The 21303-nt window shown below is 45.3% G+C and overlaps 1 protein-coding gene across 12 annotated transcripts in view; it reads right to left on the reverse strand.

The window, feature by feature from the left end:
• Window positions 1-21303, reverse strand: part of AMOTL1 (angiomotin like 1) — a 159022-nt gene that overhangs the window by 39844 nt on the left and 97875 nt on the right. For all 12 annotated transcript variants that reach the window (XM_057747804.1, XM_057747802.1, XM_057747801.1 and 9 more), the window contains 3 exons: window positions 12255-12546; window positions 5413-5557; window positions 4143-4232 (listed from right to left, as the gene is read on the reverse strand). In XM_057747804.1, coding sequence (XP_057603787.1) covers window positions 4143-4232; window positions 5413-5557; window positions 12255-12546 — 527 coding nt within the window. The remainder of the gene's footprint in view (window positions 1-4142; window positions 4233-5412; window positions 5558-12254; window positions 12547-21303) is intronic.

A 21303-nucleotide genomic window follows, 5' to 3' on the forward strand; every position in this document is an offset into this window, starting at 1 on the left:
TGACTGGGTTTTATCCTGGAATAGGACAAGCGTGCCAGAGCCAATCAGCTCCCCAAAAATATAATACGAGCATCTTTGCCAGTCTAGTTTCCCCACATCTAATATTTTATTCTTGGCTTTCTGACCTACTAGTCATGGAAATTCTGCAGACTTACCAATTTTCAGAAAGAAATGGTTAAAACGTTTCACTTACTGAGAAGACAGAGCTAAGAATGATGACAGACATTCCTACGCCTGCTGCGTGTGTGTGTGCGCACACGTGTACACACGCACGAATACATGTGACAAATAAGTGAATGGGAAAACTAGGAATCTCAGTAAGTTAAAAAAGCTAAAGGACCAAGAAGCCCCAGTTTTACTCAGCCAGATCAAAAAAGAAGTTGGCTAGATGCCCTGTTTTTAAGGAGCACTTTGGCTGCAAACATATTTGGAAAAACAAATAAGTAAAACCAGAAAACAAACACACGAATTTTTGAATTCCTCCAAAGAACATAATGCAACCCCATGAGGTGACAGGGAAAAACACTCCTCAGGGTCATCAAACTCCTAAGCACTTCAATCAGAGAGATTTTTAATGCAGACAAATCTCACGTCCGAGAAGAGCACAATTACCGCCCTGTTGAATGCTGAGCGTTCATTTCAGCTTGCAGAGCTAAGTGGTAACGACCAAGGCAGTCCTTCCAGGCCTTCATCAGGCTCCAGCTAAAGAGCAGAGTCCTGTCTTTAAAGAAAAACTACGCTGGACAGCAGGGAAATTTAGAAATCAGGCCAGGAAGGACGTTCTCCTTCCGTCAGCTGAGCCTTTACAGGAGTCCTCCCGACCGCTCATGCTGCAAGAGTACCTTGGATGTTCTTGGACCTGGACTCCAAGCTACAACTTGAACACCAAGCAAAAAAGTCCAACATGTTATTCCCTCTCTCTCTAACGTCTCCACTGGCCAAGGTGGTTGTCAGGGGCTTCCCACCTCAGCCTTAGCCGCTGGTAGGCATGACCCAGAGAAGTCACTACTATTTGTGATGCAGTCAGACTTGCCTTTCTCTCAGCCAAGCGTTAGAATCTCAAAAGACTCATTTGAAAAGGATGGCTCCTCTTGACTGCACAGTGTTTATAATTATGATTACTAGGCATTGAAAAGTACCCTTACAAGAGAGCTTTTTTTTTAAATTTTTTTTTTATAATTTTATTTATTTATTTTATTTATTTATTGGCTGCTTGGGTCTTCGTTGCTGCACGTGGGCTTTCTCTAGTTGCTGCGAGCGGGGGCTACTTTCATTGCGGTGCGCAGGCTCCTCATTGTAGTGGCTTCTCTTGTTGTGGAGCACGGGCCCTAGGCGCGTGGCCTTCAATAGTTGCGGCACCATGGGCTCAGTAGTTGTGGCTCACGGGCTCTAGAGCACAGGCTCAATAGTTGTGGCGCACGGGCTTCGTTGCTCCGTGGCATGTGGAATCTTCCCAGGGCAGGGCTCGAACCCGTGTCCCCTGCATTGGCAGGCGGATTCTTTACCACTGCGCCACCTAGGAAGTCCTATAAGAGAGCTTCTAAGAGACTATACAGATAACAGAACACATTCATAACTGAAGAGAGATAGTAATTTGTGCCTGCCATCCTGTGCCCACGTGCTCAAAGGAAAGCCTGACAGAGAGCACCGCCCATCCCCAGCCTCCGGGGTACGTCTGCACCTTTGCTATTATACCTGCTCACTCAGCCACGGGCTGCAGCATGAGATGACTCAACATGCTCAAACCTTCACGCGTTACCTAATCCCAACTCCTCATGCTTTTTATTGTTAAAGGATGACCATACATCTAGTGGCGCTAGTTACACTCCTTTCTCTCTCTCTCTCACTGTCATTATTCAACTGCAAGTCCTAATAATTTGTCACCTGCTTATCTGCCTCCTACCCTCCACTACTAGTTCTTAGTTCAGGACCTCTACCTCTCTTGCCCAGATACTAAAATATCTGTTAACTAGTTTCCTTGCCTCCAGGTTAGTTCTTCATGAATTTCTCTTCTTCTGTGCCTTCCTAATTAGCTTCTAAAATATAGGCCTTGCAAACAATGAAATCATAAACACACCTGAAGAAAACACAGGTGAATATGTTAATTTTGGAGTGGAAAAAACATTTCTAAGTATGACATAAAGCCTAGAAGGCATAAAATAGTCACTTGAAAAATCTTCTGTAAGATAAAGGACATTATATTCAAAGATAAAAAAAAAACAATTGGGGAAAATATCTGCACTATATTTGGCAGGGGACAGGCTTATTTCCTTCATGTACAAAGAGTTCTCCAACGCAGTACGAAAAAAAACCTATCTGTAAATTTGAAATAACATCTCAAGTCCGTCTCTTGGCCACACCAGTCGAGCAGAAGCTAATGCAAATAATTATAAAGCTGTGGGGAAGGCACAAAGTGTCCTGAAAAGACCACGTACTGAAAACTTGGTTAGATATCACTGTTAGCAAACCTGCTTCAAAAGCCCTGCCGAGACGCAATTAATTACATCACATGTCAACACTGAGGCACATTTCAGCAGTTGAAAAATGCCCCTGGACTCTCCTGTTTATGCCTTTGGAACACAGTGGAACATGTCTGCACAGAACAAATCATTCCCTGTAAGGCTGGAAGGGCCTCTTTGCCTACATTATTGATGTCTTAGCTTTGAGCCAGAAGGCTAAGGTCTTCGGGAACATTTCTGAACTCACGTGGCACCAAAACCTATTAGTCCATCAGCACAGCCTAGGCTGGGAGGTTAGAGCAAATGGCTATCAGATGAAACTCACTGACTTTTCCATTTTGACCTGAACTAAGTGACAAAATAATATCCCCTGACAAGAAGGCAGAGTATCAGCAGAATGACATCGCTGACATAACTGCCACAAAGATACTTACTCGACCTAGGCATACGATCACCCAAAATTAAGGTGTCAAAATCCTAAGTGCAAATAGTACGGATGACTCATTTTTTAAATGAAACCTCCGATGAAATGGGAAATCAACTGCACCCATGAGAGGAAATAACTTTTGTTAGGAAAGTGAATAATGCAAGATGCTTATATATACAGCTTTGATTGTGAGTCTGCAGCACGGGCCAATATACCACTGCAAGACTGCAAAGGCATTTGATGCAAAAGCCCAAGACCATATTAGTGTCTATCTGCCAAAGTAGAATTTAAAAAATGAAGCTGAGACTCAAATTGGAGTGCAACCATGAGTAAATCTGGGAAAAACAAAGAAGCTTAACCCCAATGAACAGTATTAGAAATTAGAAAGTTTAACCAATTATTTCCCAGCCTTGAAAACGCAGAGCTGTGTTGAGGGACCCAAGCATGAGAATGCCACCCTCATACAACGGATGGCCAGCATCTGAACATGTGACTTCTCGTCATTCGAACTGTCTTTAGTTTGTGACCACTCAGCTCACAATGTTGTTGAGAATTAAGACAGAGAAATGAATTTAATTTTCTAAACAGTTTCCCCAAAAAGACAGTTGGATTTTTACATTTCTGACTTGGACAAAGAATGTGCCGAAACCTGAACCTTAAACGAGGTTTCTCAAAACCCATTTGCTTCTATCATTTGCCTCTTGAGAAATTAATAGAATATTCTCCAACAAATCTAGAGGCAGAGGAAGCCATTTTATTCCTGGCTGAAATGGGCTCAATGGTTTTGCAAGCGAGCATCACCTGTGAAGACAGGTGCTGGGATCGTTTAGGTGGCTTCGTGCTGCCGGGGGCAGCCAGTACAGAACTGCTCAACCTAGGCCGGCACAAAACATGACAAAAGTGCAAATCCCACCACAGGCCTCCTTCCCTTTCCATGGAGAAACAGAACAGTGCCTTACTCCAAGTGGTCAGTGCCAGGAAATACGGCAACACTGCTATTCCTTGGAGGGTATTATAGAGAAACAGAAAGTATAGGTCAGGAGGTCAGAATAAACATTACTGAAATAATACACATCCACCTTGACTTTGTCTCTGGCAGACCTAGGAGGGCCTCATCTTTGGCCCAACAGCGTATACGCTAAATTAACAAACAAAAAGCAAGCAGCACAAAATTTACTTAAATCTAACAGGGTTCTTTCTTCAGGTCCCCAGTTTTTAAAAGTACCCAATTGGGATAGGTAAGTGTGGAGACTCACTCTGGGAAGCGTAAAGCCCCTCGGCCGCTCTCTCTTCGTGCCCGTCATACTCCCTGCTGGACAGTTGCCTGTTGGCAGTCTCCAGTCGATCTGTGTACAGAGAGGAAATGATTACAAAGAAATGCACGTGGATCCAAGTCATCCTCCAACCGAGAAGTGACCTGGGTGCTGAGAGCTGGGTAGGGAGAGATGCCCAGGCAGGAGCCCCAAACTGAACAACTCTCGGGGAGGAACAAGACATTCCAAAACATCAAAAGAAAAGTCTTCAGACGTCACGCTGTGCCTTTATGCAATCTAATGCCAAGATGTGCACAGCGGCAGGCAGCCAAGAACAGGTTCCTGTAAGGCCAGCAAAGTCCCTGGAAAGGGGTTGAGTCCCCTTGGCCTTAAACCCAGCCCTTGTCTAACCTTGACCATCAGCCCTCTGTAGCTGGGGAGCAAAAGATTAAAAATAACAATTAAATAAATACCAGGAAAAAGTCAAGATGACCTAATGGATGAAGATTCTACTCAGTGAGTTCTAGGTTTGCTCATGCCATTTGGTCAATCTTCATTTATTCAATTAAATAATTCAGCCTAACAAGTCTTTATTGAGCGTACATGATACCTAAGACTAAAGGGTTTGCAGTAATAGGAAAGGTAGGTTCCAGCTACAGACTCCCAGTACACTGAGTCTTATGATATGAGGGAACTGAAAAATGGCTTGGCTGACTGAAAGTGAAGTACAATTTCATGGGTCAAATCATTCCACACATTGGAGGTTGTCAAGACCCTGCAATAGGGGGCCCCCAAGCTTTCAGGAAGTTAATATATATCTACTCCTTCCACAACTGGAGGCTTTTTTTTCTCTCAAAGAGGGACATGTGTCTAGCTCTGTCTTCTACACTATATACCAAGCAAGTGTTAAGTGCTGGCTTTCAAAGGATGCACCCAAATGCCTCAGCTTGATGTGGCAAGGGTTGTGCACGCAACACTGGTCTTTTCAGACATTCCCATTCACAACACGAGTCATGTTAAGTACTTTTAAAGCACGAACGAGCTGCACACACACTCCCTCCCTGTCAAGGACTCGTGCACAGAGGCTGTCACTTCTCAGGCTCAATGCTGCAACCTACAACCCACATGGTGAAAAGAACACTGCTGCTCTTTGGAGCCCCTTTCCCAGGGGGTTGGGATTTACAAGGTTATGTAACACAACTTGGACCTGAAGTCAGGCTGTCAGCAACACGGGGCATTTAGGGTAGAGAAAACATGAGTGAACTTGACGTGCCTCGGAGGTCTCTGTTGAAATCATGGAGCCTTCGAATCTCGCCTTCCAGTTTGTTTCTCATCGCCTTGTCCAGCGACTCTCGCTTGGTGGTAGACTTGACCAGGCTCTCATAGGCTTCCGAGATTCTCTGAAGTTCTTTTTCAAACTGAAAGAAAGAAGCGACACAGAGTGAGACTTCTGACATTCTCACCCATGCTTTAGCTGTACTGATTCTTGGACGTTCCAAGTGTGAAAGCCGTATCGTCAATGCAGGCTCTCTGCATCTGAAGTTTGTCTACCAAATCCTGCAACCGACTTCACTCCCCCGTCTGTCCCCCAAGGCCACATTACGATCCTGTGAATTACAGGCTCACAAGTCTGGTGGGACCATCTGAGGTCACCGGGTAATAGTATCTCGGTACAAATATCAGGAAGGGGTGAGTTTAAACATAACTCAAACCGCTTATATTTTGTATGGCAACTTATAACTATTATTATTTTTCCTAGTTAACATAAGGAAAATATGAAAGTACAGGAAAACTAAAGGATTACAACTAGAACCCAATTTTCCTGACTTCAAGTACAGTGCTCTTCCTAAGACCCTCTTACCCATCCCCAAAGGAACATAAAATCCACATGAAGAGAGGCTTCCTCGCTTTAGTCTTATTACCCTTTGTCTATGAAATTATCTATATAAAGGACTAGTGGGTTTGTAACCAATTGTAAACCGATACACCACAGAAAACCTCTTTATATGTGGGAGTTGAAAGACATGGGATAAAAGCCAATTTTTTTTGGTATTTCACTAAATCGAGAGCTACAACTGGGAGAGCCTTTCATCTACCGCATATGTAAACCTATAACACGTAGCTGTAACTGTTATAACAGGAGTCTAACATAACAGTATGTTTTAAAGTAGATATTAATAAGCCCCATTTTATTGCTGTATAACATAAATGCAGGAGAAGGGGTAAAGAGTACCTGCAAACCTGGCTACCAAAAGCTGGAGTCAAGGGCAACGCAGCAGGGTTGAGAATCCCAGCGCCCGTCCCTGGGCACCAAGAGACCTGCTCTGTGTTTTGGTACCTCCCACAGGAGAGCTATGTCACCATAAGCTAGGCACCTCAACAACCTGAATTCCAACTGCTCAGATCAGACAGTCCCTGCTGAGACTCTCAGAAATAATACGTATCCTACCAGACACCTATTGCACACTCACTGTGTGTCTGGGTGCCGAGGAAACAGAAATAAGACAATTTCTGACCTGTAGGACCTCACGGCCTAAAGCTGGCCTGTATGCAAACACACATGCTTCTACAGCGCAATGCGACAAGAGGTGTGGTGATTTAAGGCTATGGTAGCCTGGACACAAAGTCATTAATTTTGTAGGGATGAGAAGGGGTTTCTTTAAGAACGATTTCAGAGAACACGCCACTTACAATGAGTCCTGAGGGATGAACAGGAATTTGCCAAGCAGAAAAGAAAAGGCCAAAGGGCTTTGGCATTCTAGGCAAGAGACAGGGCAGGAGCCAAGACAGAGCCACGAAGGAAAGTGCGTGTCTCTGACACGACAGGTCATCTGGGGATGAGAACGAGGGGCAAGTGGCAGGAGCGAGAGCCCAAAGGAAGGACACTATGGGCAAAGGGAGTCACGGGGCTGGGAGAGCTCGGGGAGCGGAGAGCCGCATAAAGCACACCTGCGCTTTCACGAGCAGCAAACTAAAGGATGGGGGCGGGCAGGGTGCGCGTAGGGAGAGAAGGCAGGAGAAAGGGGTCCAGCTAAGAAGCTAATGTAAATAGTTTAATGCCATGACAGGGGCGTGAACCCAGACAACTAAAAGGACACATTCCAAAGACACTGAAGAGTGGAATCAACAGGTCTCCGTGACTGGTCTGCACGGTAAGGGAGAAAGAAATCAGACGTTCATAGCTCAGAACACAGAGTAACAAGACTTAGCCAAAATAAATGGTGATGAGAGAAACAGGTTTACCAAAGAAAGAAAACCAGTCTGGTCCTGGAGATACCATGTCCAAAGTGCCTGCAGAACCGTTAGCAGGAAAGAATCAGGTCTGAAAGTCGGGAGAACAGTTATGCTGCTGTGTACAGATGACAGATGACGTCACAGAGTGGAGACCACTTAGGGAGATGAACAGAAGCTCAGAGGGCCAAGGATGGCAGCGCTGACACTGCAAGAGAAGACAGGACAGGAGAACCCGGGAGAGAGACCGACGCCAGGGATGCCATAAGCAGCTGGGAAGCCAAAAACTTAAAGAAGGAGACAGAATGTGCTCAATGCCCCGTAGTTACAACAGAGCCAAGACACATCTGAGAAGAGGTGGGTGAAGAGGCTGGAGGGGCATCAGGCCTTCTCGGTGGCCTCCAGCCAGGACAGGGCCCAATACCAAGGCTCCCTTCAGCACCATGGGATGTTCCCAAAGGCCTCCTAATACCAGAGTTGGTTCCTTCACACTCCCCTCATTTCAACAAGGCCTTTCTATCTCTTCCAAAGATATCATGAATTATTGGTCATGTGGCAACAGAAAGAACAGCGTGTCCTAAAACCTGTTCACAGTCTTACCGCAAATTATGTTCCTTCCTTTTAATTTTGTTTTCAAAAGAGATGGCTCCAAAACATACCACCGTTTCTATGCTAATGTCATCCGTAAAAGGCGGCCTTTGTTTTCGCACAGATGGGCAATGCTGCAGGGACAGTCCCCATCAAGACCCAAGGCATCACCTGGTCTCAAGGAAGCTGAGGGCACCATAAACCCTGAGGTGTCCGCCGTGAGATGGTGCCCATGCCTCAAGCCCACGGCAACTAGGACGCCTTCCTCGGCTAGGCCACCCAGAGGAACTTCCCTCCCCGTGATGTCACGGTACTTTTCATCTGTTGTATTCGTCTGACCGGAATTCTGAGGCATTCTCTGTCTCTGATTTGACTGCCAACTCCTTGAGGGCAGAAATAGCCCCTACAGCCCTAGACCTATGCTCTGCTCATGACAAAAATATGGACTGATTAATCCATCTAAATTTACCACCTGTAAAGACAGACTTGGGTACTGATAAACTACCCGGTCGTGGATTCTTTCCTTTCACTAAAAGAAGGTCCAACTGCACACTGTAAAGGGAAACTGCAGCGTCCCCGTGACAGCATCTCAGATACTCAGACAGACGAGGACTGGGAAAGGCTCGTGTGCGTGTAGCTACCAGGAGGGAAAGGGCAAATGTCACCGTTCAGGCAAGGGATCTGCTGTGAGAAGGAGCACCTGTCACGGTGGAGACAGGTGAGTCTCCTTCAGTGTGCCCCCAGAGGACAGAGCTACGAGTAAACACAGGAAGTTAACAAGATGAGTCTATGATTCAACATAAGGAAGAACTTCCTAACTACCTTTTCCAGAAGTCTACCCAGAGCAAGCTTCTCTTCCCTGGAAGCATTCAAGTAAAAAATGAATGACTTCTTTTCAGAGACATTAAGCAAGGGTTTCTAAGGGGTGGGAAGTTGGACTAGAATCACTTTAAGAATTTTAAGTCTAAAGCTCTAAGGTTTGTGACTGCACACTGCTTCAGAACGTGAACCACACCATCTTCTTCACGTCCCCAGGTCCAGAACATCTTAAGTCCGCCTTGATGTGTGTCAGAGGTGAAGGGAGCTGGACAGGCTGGCTTGGATATACAAACATCTAGGCCAGTTCAGAGTCTGAGGATGATCGTATGAAGAGGACACGGGGTTTGCCTCCACAGCTCCCATCCTCCCTTCCAGCCTAGATGACAGGAAGCTCTTAGGCCAGGCTGCAGGAGCCCTTGACGTCACACAGAGACGCACTCCCTGGCCCAGAAACAGAACTACGAGCAGAGTGGAAAGCCTCGCACAGCCTCTGCTGTCACTGTCACCACAAAGCAAAAGTGGGGTGAGGGGGGCCCTGAGAAAATTCCAGCCCTTCCCAGCTCTAGAAACTGGCTTGTTCCCTGAGCACTTTCACACGCACAGCTCGGGGACCCACAGGATTGAAGACAGGCCTGCCACCCACGCCACGGACTGCCCAATCACAGCCACTGCTGTTTCACTGACCAAAGAAGAGAGTCTTCCCTAAAGCAAGCCCAGGGGAGCCGTGCACGTGTGGCCCTTTCCCTTCCAACGTCCATCTACGCCCTGGTGGCTTCTAAGGGCAACCCGCTCAACAGCCCCCAGTCGGGTCCTGCTGGAAATTCCATCCATGAGGGAAAAGAAGCAACATGAGTAGCCAAAAGGAAATAATGAAGAACCACTGCTCTTTCTGGGGGCCCCCAGCCATCACTCCAGCACTAACAGGGGTAATCACCCCCTGGCACCTCTCTGGAAACAGCGTCTCCGTTTCTAGGTGGAGCTCTGGCAGCCTCTGAGTTCAGGCGTTGTGTGCTGCTGTGTTCCTGGCTCAGTGCACGCAGGCTAAGCCCTGCAATTAAAAATTCATCTATTTTCGGTTCTGCTCTGACGATGAATCTCTGTGAGTCCTCCCGCAGCTGTGAGGAAGGATTCTAGAATAGACGTTCCGGCCGGCATGGGGTGGCCACATCCTACGACGCAGCACTGCGGTTCCACCCAAAGTGGGGGTCGTCATCCCCCAGGAGGAAAGTCACCTCATTGGACAGGCCTCTCTCCAGACCTGAGGCTTAGATAAGCAGCTGCTGAGACACAACGGAGCAGTGAGGCCTAGACCAGGACGGCCTCGGGAACACAAGCCTTGAACTGTCAAGTCACGGATTTCATACCCTCTTCTGTCTCTTGGCCCTCGTTGCTAAGAAGAGCTAGGGAACGAGTGACGAATGTGGCAAGAATCCATCAAAATCTGAGTTTTCAAGTTGACAATTCCAGTTCGACATGGGACAGATTAATGAAATATAATATTTATAGAACCATTCATAACATTCAAGGGACTAAAGGAGTTTGGGATTCCAGAAGGGGCACAGCTTTTGATTTTTCTTTTTCAGAAATCATCAAAATTCTCTTGACCACAAAGTTTAGGAATCATCCCCTGTGCAAGGAAAATGAGTCACTGGGAGGCTGATTTTGGTTTTCAAAATAGAAATGGCATCAACATCAAGAAATAGATGTATGGGGGACTTCCCTGGTAGTCCAGTGGTTAGGATGCCACACTTTCAACACAGGGGGCACAGGTTCGAACCCTGGTCAGGGAACGAAGATCCCACATGCCGAGCAGCCAAAAAAAAAAAACCCCAAAACAGATGTATGTTATAGGCCAATAAAAAGCATATCTTAATAAAGACGTCAATGAAGAATAACAAGACCTCCCAATTCATGCATCCTTCCTGCAACTGTTCAAAAATATCCACGGAAAAGACAGAGAACCACACTCTGCCCTCAGGTGAGCCTTTGTGGCTCCTGGATGCATCTGCCATAGGGCTTCAACAGGGAGAACAAAAAACAACTGATTTCCGAGGAAATGCTGAGTTGGCCCTTTCCAATTTTCAGGCTGTACCGGGAAAGAAGCCGCCCTGGGAGGCATCAGAGGCAAGCCTGGGCCTGAGCAGTGACTTCCAGTCAAGGCCAGGAGCCAGCACGTGTTTCCCAACTTCCAAGGGTACGACTGGGGCCGGGAGTGAGGGTGCCATCCTGAGACAGCCCGCTGGTTCCCAGCCCTCATTTGTTCCCCTCCAATAAGGCAGTCAGACCTCTCCGGGCCAAGCCTGGTCTTGACTCCAGGGAGCTCCAGACCCTCTTGGTGGACACTCCACACAAATGTGCCGGGACAAGTCCTGTCTGTGAACGTTTGCATCATGCCACCCACCGCTCCCAGCCACCTGCTGTCAGCCCTCAGGGAATCACGGCCTGACGGTTCTGACACCCGGACTAAAAGAAAGGCCAGCCTTTACTGAGAGGTGAGTGCTGAACAGTGAACACCATGGGCCAGCCAGGAGCATGTCCTATTATACAGAACCAAATGGCAATGGTTCTGTAGTCAGGTGGGTTTACATTCTCACTCTTTCTCTTTACAAAAGTCCGTGACTGCTCAGGACAGAGCAGGCACCCGGACTTTTATGAGATGCCTCCTACCACACACACGCCTCCTTGCCTCCAGAGAGGAAACTCGAGTGCCCTGTGGCTCTGCTGCCTGAAAAGATGCCATGACTTTTGCCCCCTCACCTCTTCCTTTCTACCTGCAGCATTTCAGCTGCTGGCATGTGGGGCATCATGGCATCACTGCCCATGACTTCACTCTTGCTGGATGTCTTCCTGTTGCCTCTGGCTTTCAGCATAAAGCCCTAAGAATGAAGGCTGCCGTACGTCCTAATATTCCCATGACAGGGACCCAGGCTGGAATTACGCAGCATCTCCCCACCTGCTAAGTCACAAGCACGAGGAGAGCATGCAGTAACTCGCACTCTGCCCTCAGTGCCGAGACATCACTGCTTTGTGCAGGGACCAGCTAATGAAATCAACATGACAATCACAAGGGTCCTGTCTGAGATCCCAGATTTAAAGGAAAAACCTGTCTCTCTCAACTCACTGCTCTGTATTCCTCTTGGTGTCCCCTCTTTCACACTGTCCATCTGGGCAAGTGCTACTTACTTAGCCTCTGAGTCTACATCCGGGGGCACCTTTGCTGCGCCTCCTGTAGCCCTTTGACATTCTACTGCAGGTTTAGCTTAGCTAATTCTCCCCCTTTTGGACTCAGCTTCCCCAAGGCAGACACTGTGACATATTTATTTTTGTCTCCCTAACGCCTTGCACGGTGCCTGGCATAAAAAGGGGTCTATTAAATGTTGGCCAGTGAGTCAGTGAATTAACCCCCCACGAGCAGGTAAGGAACTGTGTCCCTTCCAGAGAACGTTCTCCCTCCCCTCCCCTGGGGACATCCCGTACCTTGTGGAGCTTTTCGGCATTGTCGTAGTAACCCTGAAGTTCCTGGTGCAGCACCCGGTTCTCCTCCGTTAGGATCTCCACCATCTGCTGGGCCCGCTCCACGATCGCAAACGCATCTGGACCGAGGTGCTGGCTGGGGGAGGCAGCGGGCGGGGGCTGCGGGGCTGCCAGGGTCATCGGAGGCGGAAGTGGCAGGGACACTGAGTGCAGAGGTCCACTGACAGAGGAGTTCTGGGAGGACATCGGGCTGTGCTGCTGCGCCGCTGATGGGAAAGGAAGCTGGCATGGGCGGCTGCAACGGAACAGAAGACCAGCAGTCAGACCCCAGGGCCACAGGGGTGGGGAGGAAGGAAGCCCAGCAACACGGGCACTGGGGGTGGTTTCCACTGCCAGGGGTCATCGCTGATGCACAGTGCAAGCTGGGCTGAGTGATGCAGCTTCAACCTTCCATCCCACAGGTATTTAACGTGCTCTCCCTCTGCATCAGCTCTGCTCTGGTCGCCGGGGAACAGTGGACAAGACAGACAAGGTCCCTGCTCTCACGGAGCTTACGGTCTCGGGGAGAGAGAGACGGGCACACCATCAAACGGGAAACACACAAAGTCCGGTATTGAAAAGTAATGAGTCCTCTCCAAAGAATTACAGGGACAGGGAATGACTGAGTGGCTAGTTCATACTAAGTTCATAATAAGAGGTCAGGGAAAGGGTCTCTGAGAAGCAGATGCTTCAGTTGAAGTCTGTTGACAGACAAGGAGGAAAAAGTGGTTGGGGGCATGGGGTAGAAAAGTGGGAGAAGTATTCCAGGCAGAGAATTGGTGGCAAGTGAGGCCTGAGGCAAAACTTACAGGAAAAGTTCAAAACCACAGCAAAAGCAGCACAAGATAAGGCCAACAGGGCCTGGTCAAGTGTCTTTGTGAGCCAAGGCCAGATCTTGCCTTAGAGTGTGAAGGGAGGCCAGGAGGGGAGCTGCCTCAACGCTGAGTGACGTGTAGATGGGATGTATATTGGCAAGGATGGACCAAACGTGCCCAGTGAGGAGACCCGGGTGTGGTCTAGGTGCGACCGGACGAAGGCTCAGAGGGTAGCAGCAGAAGAGAAATAGTACGTGGGTCTGGGGTATCTTTTATTTATATCATGGATGGGGAGAGAGAAAATGAGAAAAAATTTAAAATTGCTCCTAGATTTCAGGCTCTACACAAATGGACAGGGGTACCATTTCATGAAATGGGAAAGTCTTAGGGAAGTAACAAACTTTGTGTGTTCTGATTTGCTGGGGTGGGGAGGTCTGGGGATCAAAAGTCTTTTAGCCACGTTAAAAAGAACACATAGAGGTGTCCCCTGATGGTTCAAATTCTGGGTACTCGCTCCTTTATTTGAACCCACGAATTTCCACCTCCTGTCGCCCCTCTCTAATCATCCCCTCTTCAGGATTCTGTTAACCTATTTCATAAGAATCACTGATTTTCTTTCCGCCTAAGCCAAGGGCTCCTGGCAACAACTTCTATAGGTGCAAACAGCAAAGACAGTCTTGGCCTCTAGTTCTCCAACCACAGCTGTCGCTCTTCTGCAGAGGCTGGGGAAAACGGCTTTCTTGTTGACCCCGTCAACCTTTAGGTCTCAGTCTGGGAACTGGGGTGCTAAGAATTACCAGCAATCACCAAATCATCGACTTTCTACATCAAAGAGTTGAGATCGTTCTACTCGGTAACAGTTTCCTGTGTCACCTCCTGCAGCTGCTACTTGTGGCCATCCGTGGCCACAGCCTCAGAGCTACCCCCCTTTTCTCGGGAGCTCATCTGAGCTTATATCTCCTTTTAAGTATATTTGCTGGAATGTTTGTGGACCCTGTCATCCTCCATATCTCTCATTTTGTAAGTATATCTTAGAGCATTTTAAGCATCCTCCAAATTTTGACTCCTGGCGCCTAAATGTCAAAGTCTAGAAGAAAATTTGACAAGGGTCACCTTAGCCCTCCCTACATGGAGATGCAGTTACTCCTAAAGATGACCTCGTAAGAAACCCAGCAGATCACACCATATGACTCACCACAGGCCCTGCTCTGGTAACCAACGTCAGAGGACTCCATGGGCTCAGGGGATATTTCCCAATGAGATTTCCTCACACCTTCGATCTAGGCACCCATCCGCTTCATGTTAAAATAGCCAAGATCTAAGCTCCCCGAGTCCAGGCAGAGAACCATGGAACTCAATGTGGTTCTTTATTTCTTAAGTGCCTCAGATTTCAGAAAGAAGTGCTGTGGATGAGGAGGTGTAAACCCTCCCCCCTCCCTCCCTCTCCACACCTACTACGTAACTATCTGGCCATTATGAAATAAAACACTTCTGCATTTTGATGAATGTTTGCCCCTTTCACACTGAAGTGCATATGAATATGTCACCCCGTGTGTATGAGGTCTGTGTGCACAAGGCCCAACACCACAGCGACAGTGAGATGCCCTTGCCTGCCATTCACAGTGCCCAACTTTCACCCCAGATCACAGGAACTCCTATCAGTCCTGGACCCAAAAAAACACAGATCCTTAGTGAGTACATGCATTCCTGCAGGCTGGCTAAATCCTACGGTGCATTTTTCATGGAAAGAGGTCACACTGGCAAAAGACAAAATACCACAAATTACCTTGCCTCGATTCAAAGGCAGACACCCATCCCTACCTCCTCAGTTCTCCCCCTCACTTCATCCAACGCAAATGAAAAGCACGGTGTGTCTCCTTGGACCTGAGGTCACAGATGAGGCATCCAGGCTAGCCTCTGACCCAAGCAGCTTTGGGCTGGAGCTTCTACCTTTTAACATTTATTGGGCTCTGGGATTTGGAACTCACACTCAATGATGGGCGTATTTTCTCAGTCATCTTTTTCCATCACATAACAAAAAGGAAGATTTTTCATAATGCCAGCCTAAGTCATCCACGACAACGATGAGTTACCTGCGTGGCAATGCAGGAAAAGGGTGTTTGCCAAGCTTGGGGATAGAAAGAATTGGTTTTTCAAAATGGGAAGTCTTCTATTAAACAGAGAACACTGGCCTCACAAAATAACTCGGTTACATGTTCAAGAAGCACTGCATTACAATGGACGGTGTGCAGCCAGGAGAGCAAACCTCTGTTCCTTGGCTTTGCTGGGGCTGGTAGGCTCAAAGGTCTCTTCAAGGCAGATCTGGCTGAGGGCAAATGAGGGGGAAAGAACGGTGGGGGAGGACAGGAAAATGTCACCCAACATCACACCAGTGCTATGAAACAAGCTATCCCCAGCTTCCAAAGATAACACTAATTGGCCACCCTTCCTCATAACGGGGACACAGAGAAAAGGGGAAAAAAAGGGGATGGGAACCAACATTTATTGAGAAACTACCTTGAATAGAATTCTATGCTACAATCGTCTATTGGTGAGCCTACTTCCCCTGTTAGAAAGTGAAGGCAGAGGGCTTCCTAGGTGCCACAGTGGTTAAGAATCCGCCTGTCAATGCAGGAGACACAGGTTCGATCCCTGCTCCAGGAAGATCCCGCATGTCCCACAGCAACTAAGCCCATGCGCCACAACTATTGAGCCTGTGCTTTAGAGCCCATGAGCCACAACTATTGAGCCCATGTGCTGCAACTACTGAAGCCCACGTGCCTAGAGCCCGTGCTCTGCAACAAGAGAAGCCACGGCAATGAGGAGCCCATGCACCACAACGAAGAGTAGCCCCCGCTCGCCACAACTAGAGAAAGTCTGCATACAGCAAAAAAAAAAAAAAAAAAGAAAGTGAAGGCAGAGAGCTAGGTCACTTGACATCATGTGTCTTGGTTTCCTGGGACCATACACCACTTGGCTTATTGTTAAAGGACCTAAGGAGTTAATGTGTATAAAGCCAGGCACAAATTAAGCACTGGACAAATGTTAGCCATTATCACCATTATTATAATTACTATCAGCTGTATCCCAGAGCCTAGCCCTGAGTGTGGGTTTCATGAGCAGTCCAATAATTTTTTTTCTGTTAGGGCTCACATTTATTGGGCACTCTTTACATTCCAGCCACTGTGGTATGCACTGCTACATGCATCATCTCATTCGGACCTTTATAATTGCCTTGTAAAACAGGCATCATTGTCACATCTCTGCCTTTAGATGAGAACAAGGCACAGGATGGTAAGTAACCTGCAAAATGGAACAGCGATAATAGAAACATACAGGAAATCCAAGCTCAGGCTTTTCAGAGAATTCCAGAGCCCCTGCAGTTCACTCTTTCCCTGAACAGTCCGGGTGAAAGCAGGGAGGGAAGGCTGCCACCCTTTGTCCTCTGCTCCTGGGTTCCTGTGGCTCGGTCTGAGCCCCCACCATGTCTATGATTTACAGGCTAACAAAAGCATCAGCGCTTGAGCCACCTCGGGGGAAGAATGAAGGCTAGGAATCTGCCCCGGAGTTGTTTCCCTTGACTGTTACTGAGTGTCAACATTACTATCTTTCACAGGTTAATGTCTCTTCTACAGAGAGCATTCAACTAACATTTATTGAGGGTCTATGCCATCCACCAGGCAGCACATTTCATCACCTCGCTTAATCCTCACACAAACCAAGGCAGGACCACCAACAGGTCCTGCTCCTTTCTCAAGGAACCGAATGAGCCTCGGGACACTGCAGAAAGTGATCTTTTCCCACCTGCCACCGTCCTGACCAGTTATTTAAATACATCTGAGCAGGGCTGAATAAGCCTCTTCACCCCAAGTCCACAGTGATGTATTAGAAACAAAAGCCAAGAAGCATGTAAAGAGCCACATCTAAGAGACAAAATAGGGCTCATACAGGGAAGCCATGCAGGCTGGTCCTCCACCGTCAGTGACTCAGACCATGCCGCACATAACCCGACCCCAGAATCTGCACCCACTTCTTGCTTCCAAACTTACAATCCCACCTGAATCACACTCCTGACAACCTACCACCACTGGCCTATGTCATGTATTTTCTTCTCTTTAATTTGTATTTAAATATAATATTATTTAATTTCTCATGCTTGTATTATTCTCCCTAATTATTAGCATGCATTTTTTTAAACATTTATTTGTTTATTTATTTATTTAATTTTGGTTGCGTTGGGTCTTTGTTGCTGCGTGCAGGCTTTCTCTAGTTGTGGCGAGCAAGGGCTACTCTTTGTTGCAGTGTGTGAGCTTCTCATTGCGTTGGCTTCTCTTATTGCACAGCATGGGCTCTACGTGCATGGGCTACAGTAGCTGTGGCGCACGGGCTTACCTGCTCTGCGGCATGTGGGATCTTCCCAGACCAAGGATTGAACCCATGTCCCCTGCATTGGCAGGCAGATTCTTCACCACTGCTCCACCAGGGAAGTCCCAGCATGCATGTTTTTCGAGGTTAGAAATTTATGACATACTAAGTTGATACCCTCAAAATTTAATTCACTCAATTGTCAATTGATTTGGTCCCTGAATCCAAGACTGAGTTAGGATATACGTCTGATGCATTTTCAAAGACTGACTCAACCTTCAACATTGTTTTATTAAGGAAGAGACATCTGGTATTTAGATTTGTTCTGGATAACATAGGCAGAATCTTCAATCATGACGTTGCCCATATAACAACACAGCTCCACGTCACTGCCCTTCTCATGTACTGAGGGATCACAAAATGCAGCTCAAAACTGGAGTGACAATGTTATTGGATTGGGGAAACAAGGTCATTAGTGACAGCTAATCAACAGTCCATTTGCTTCTCTTTGCATACAAGCTTTCATAAATAAGCTTGTTTAAACATATGTATTTATATTATAGCTGTACTAAATGTTCCATGAATAGCACTTTATATCCACTGTCATTTCATTCTCACAAGCTTGGGCATTCCCTGCTCTCACACCATATATTATTATTCTGTTTTTAAAGTATGCAAACTCAGGCTCAGAGGATTCACAAACCAGAGATCTCAGTCCTTACAAAGCAAAACAATGGGCTATGAACTGGGGGTTGGAAATCACATACTTCCACCACCTCAGGGCTTTCACTTCATGTTAGTACAGGAGAGCACCGCTCCTTAATATAGGGTCTCTCTTCTCTGCTTCTGCTTCTTTATAGCCATGTAACCGTGGGCAAGTTTTTAACTTCCTCTTCCCCTTTCAATGGTGATAATGATAGCTACCTCATGAGTGGTTATGAGAATTAAATGAGATAATGCATATAAAGCACTGCACAGAGTGTCTGTTGTTAGGAAAGTACTCAATGACTTAGCCTCTGTTAGTATCACACACTGCTAACAGGTGTTAGGAGACAGGTAAGGGACAATGCACCCTTGGGTGTCCCTTCTTCTTCAAACACTATGTGTTGAGAATCCCAGTGCCTGATACTGAAGCTTCAATGAGGAATCAAAGCAAACGCTAGCACCATAGAATCTTCCATTTCTGAAGAGTTTTCTTGCAATGCAATGCAGAACAAGAGTATAGTGTCAAGGTGATGCCTGTACACGTCAGGACATTCTCTCTTGGACGCAAATCCTCACTTTCTTCTACACCTGTGCTGTCCAAAACAGTAGCCACAAACCACACGTGGTTACGGAACACCTGAAATCTGGCTCATCTGAACTGAGATGGGCAAGAAGTATAAAAGGCACATCAAAATCTGAAGACAGTACAAAAAAATGTAAAATATCTCATTAATAGTTTCTTATGTTGATTACCTGTTGAAATGATAATATTTTAGATATAATGGGTTAACTAAAACATATATCTAAAAATATGTTTTTAAATGGATTAACTAGCAGTATGAAGGTTCCTTAAAATACTGAAAATAGAGTTTCTATACGATCCAGCAATCCTACTCCTGGGCACATATCTGGAAAAGATGAAAACTCTAATTTGAAAAGACACATGCACCCCAATGTTCACAGCAGCACTATTTACAATAGCCAAGAAAGGGAAGCAACCTAAGTGCCCACTGACAGACGAATGGATAAAGAAGATGTGGTATATATACACAATGGAATATTACTCAGCCATAAAAAAGAAATAATGCCATTTGCAGCAACATGGATAGACCTAGAGATTACCATACTAAGTGAAGGAAGTCAGACAAAGACAAATATCATATGATATCACTTATACCTGGAATCTTAAAAAAATGAGACAAATGAACTTATTAATACAACAGAAACAGACTCAGACACAGAAAACAAACTTATAGCTACCAAAGGAGAAAGGGGGGAGGGATAAATTAGGAGTTTGGAATCAGCAGATACAAACTACTATATACAAAATAGATGAACAATAAGGTCCTACTGTATAGCACAGGGAATTACATTCAATATCCTGTGATAAATTATAATGGAAAAAATTTTAAAAAACAATGTATATATATATGCCTAACTGAATCACTTTGCTGTACAATAGAAACTAACACAACATTGTAAATGGACTATACTTCAACTTTAAAAAATGGGTTAACTAAAACATGTTTTTAAATTAATTTCACCTGTTTCTTTTAACTTTTTAAAAATGTGGCTGAGAGAAAAATTTTAATTAGATATGTGACCCATATTTCTTTTTTTTTAAAGGATGTCAATGTCTTTATTTTTTTTAATTTAGCCATTTAAATCTTTTTTAATTTTTATTGGAATATAGTTGATTTACAATGTCATGTCACTTTCTGCTGTACAGCAAAATGAATCAGTTATACATATATACACATATCCACTCTTTTTTAGATTCTTTTTCCTTATAGGTCATTACAGAGTATTGAGTAGAGTTCCCTGTGCTACACAGTAGGTCCTTATTAGTTATCTATTTTATATATAGTAATGTGTGTACGTCAACCCAGATCTCCCAGTCATCCCTCCCTCCCTCCCCCCATCCCCACATTATATTTCTATTGTTTAGCACTGCATGTACACCAAAAGGCCTCATTTTGGAGGCAATTCCAGAATTCAGTAAGCAACAGAGAAATTCATGCAAACAGACCAGCAGTCCCCACTCTACTGTCCCAGATCCCCAAGCATCAATGGTGATCAGCAAGCTATGAGTATATTCAATACATTAAACTATGTTTCCCTACAATTAGGTCATCATGCTAATGTTTAATAAATATGGCTTGTGTGACTGATAAAAACTGTCCAAAACACAACAGGAAAAGAAACATCAATGGATAAACAGATGAAGGATGTGATCAAGTAATTCAAAAGAGAAAATGCAAACAGCTAAATACAATTCCCAAAGCAAACTTATTAATAGAGAAGTAAAATCAGAACAACTTTTTTCAATTTATCAACATTAACAATTCAGTTCAATGAGTGTTTACTGAGCCTCTAGGCAAAGATTCTTTAAAATCCTCAAGATATGACACATGTTAGGATTTCACCTAAGTAAAAAATAATATATAGAAAAATGACTAGAAGAAACTATGACAAAAGGTCAGAATGATTATCTCTAGGTAATGAAATCACGGATTTCTTTTCACTCTTCATATTTTTCTGAACATGGATGGCTATTCAAAAAAGCTCAAAAAAATTTCACTAAGTAATATATGTTATAAAAAAATTAGAAAATATAGAAAAATTAGAAAATAAAGTTAAGCCAAAAAATTAGAAAAATTAGAATATAAAGATAGGCCAAAAAATCAGCACTGTTATTTTAATAATCAGAGAAGATAAAGTAAAATAAAAGTTTTACATGAGCTGAAAATAAATTTTGGCTGTGAAGAGATTCAAATTTTAAGACTTCTTACTCAGTAAAAATACCTCTTATTCCTTAGAGATTTCCAACTTAGAGTATTTTCTTATAATTTTCTAACCCTCAAAGCAACAATGAATAGAGTATTTAACAAATGGTTATGGCTGGATAATGGGAAATTACAAGTAATTTCTATTTTCCTTATTTTTCCTTTTTTAGGGAATGAAGTGGGAGTTACCTATATGTCTAGATTTTCTACAATGAACATGATTCATTTACCTAAGGAAGAAAATCAGTTAGTTTTAGGAAAAATCAGCTGTTAACAAGTTGCAGAGAAGGAAACTGAGGCTCTGAGAACCTATGCAATTTGCTACAAAGTGGGACAGCCAGG

This window comes from Hippopotamus amphibius, chromosome 9 (genome assembly GCF_030028045.1).
Source record: "Hippopotamus amphibius kiboko isolate mHipAmp2 chromosome 9, mHipAmp2.hap2, whole genome shotgun sequence".
NCBI classification, from domain to species: Eukaryota; Metazoa; Chordata; class Mammalia; order Artiodactyla; family Hippopotamidae; genus Hippopotamus; species Hippopotamus amphibius.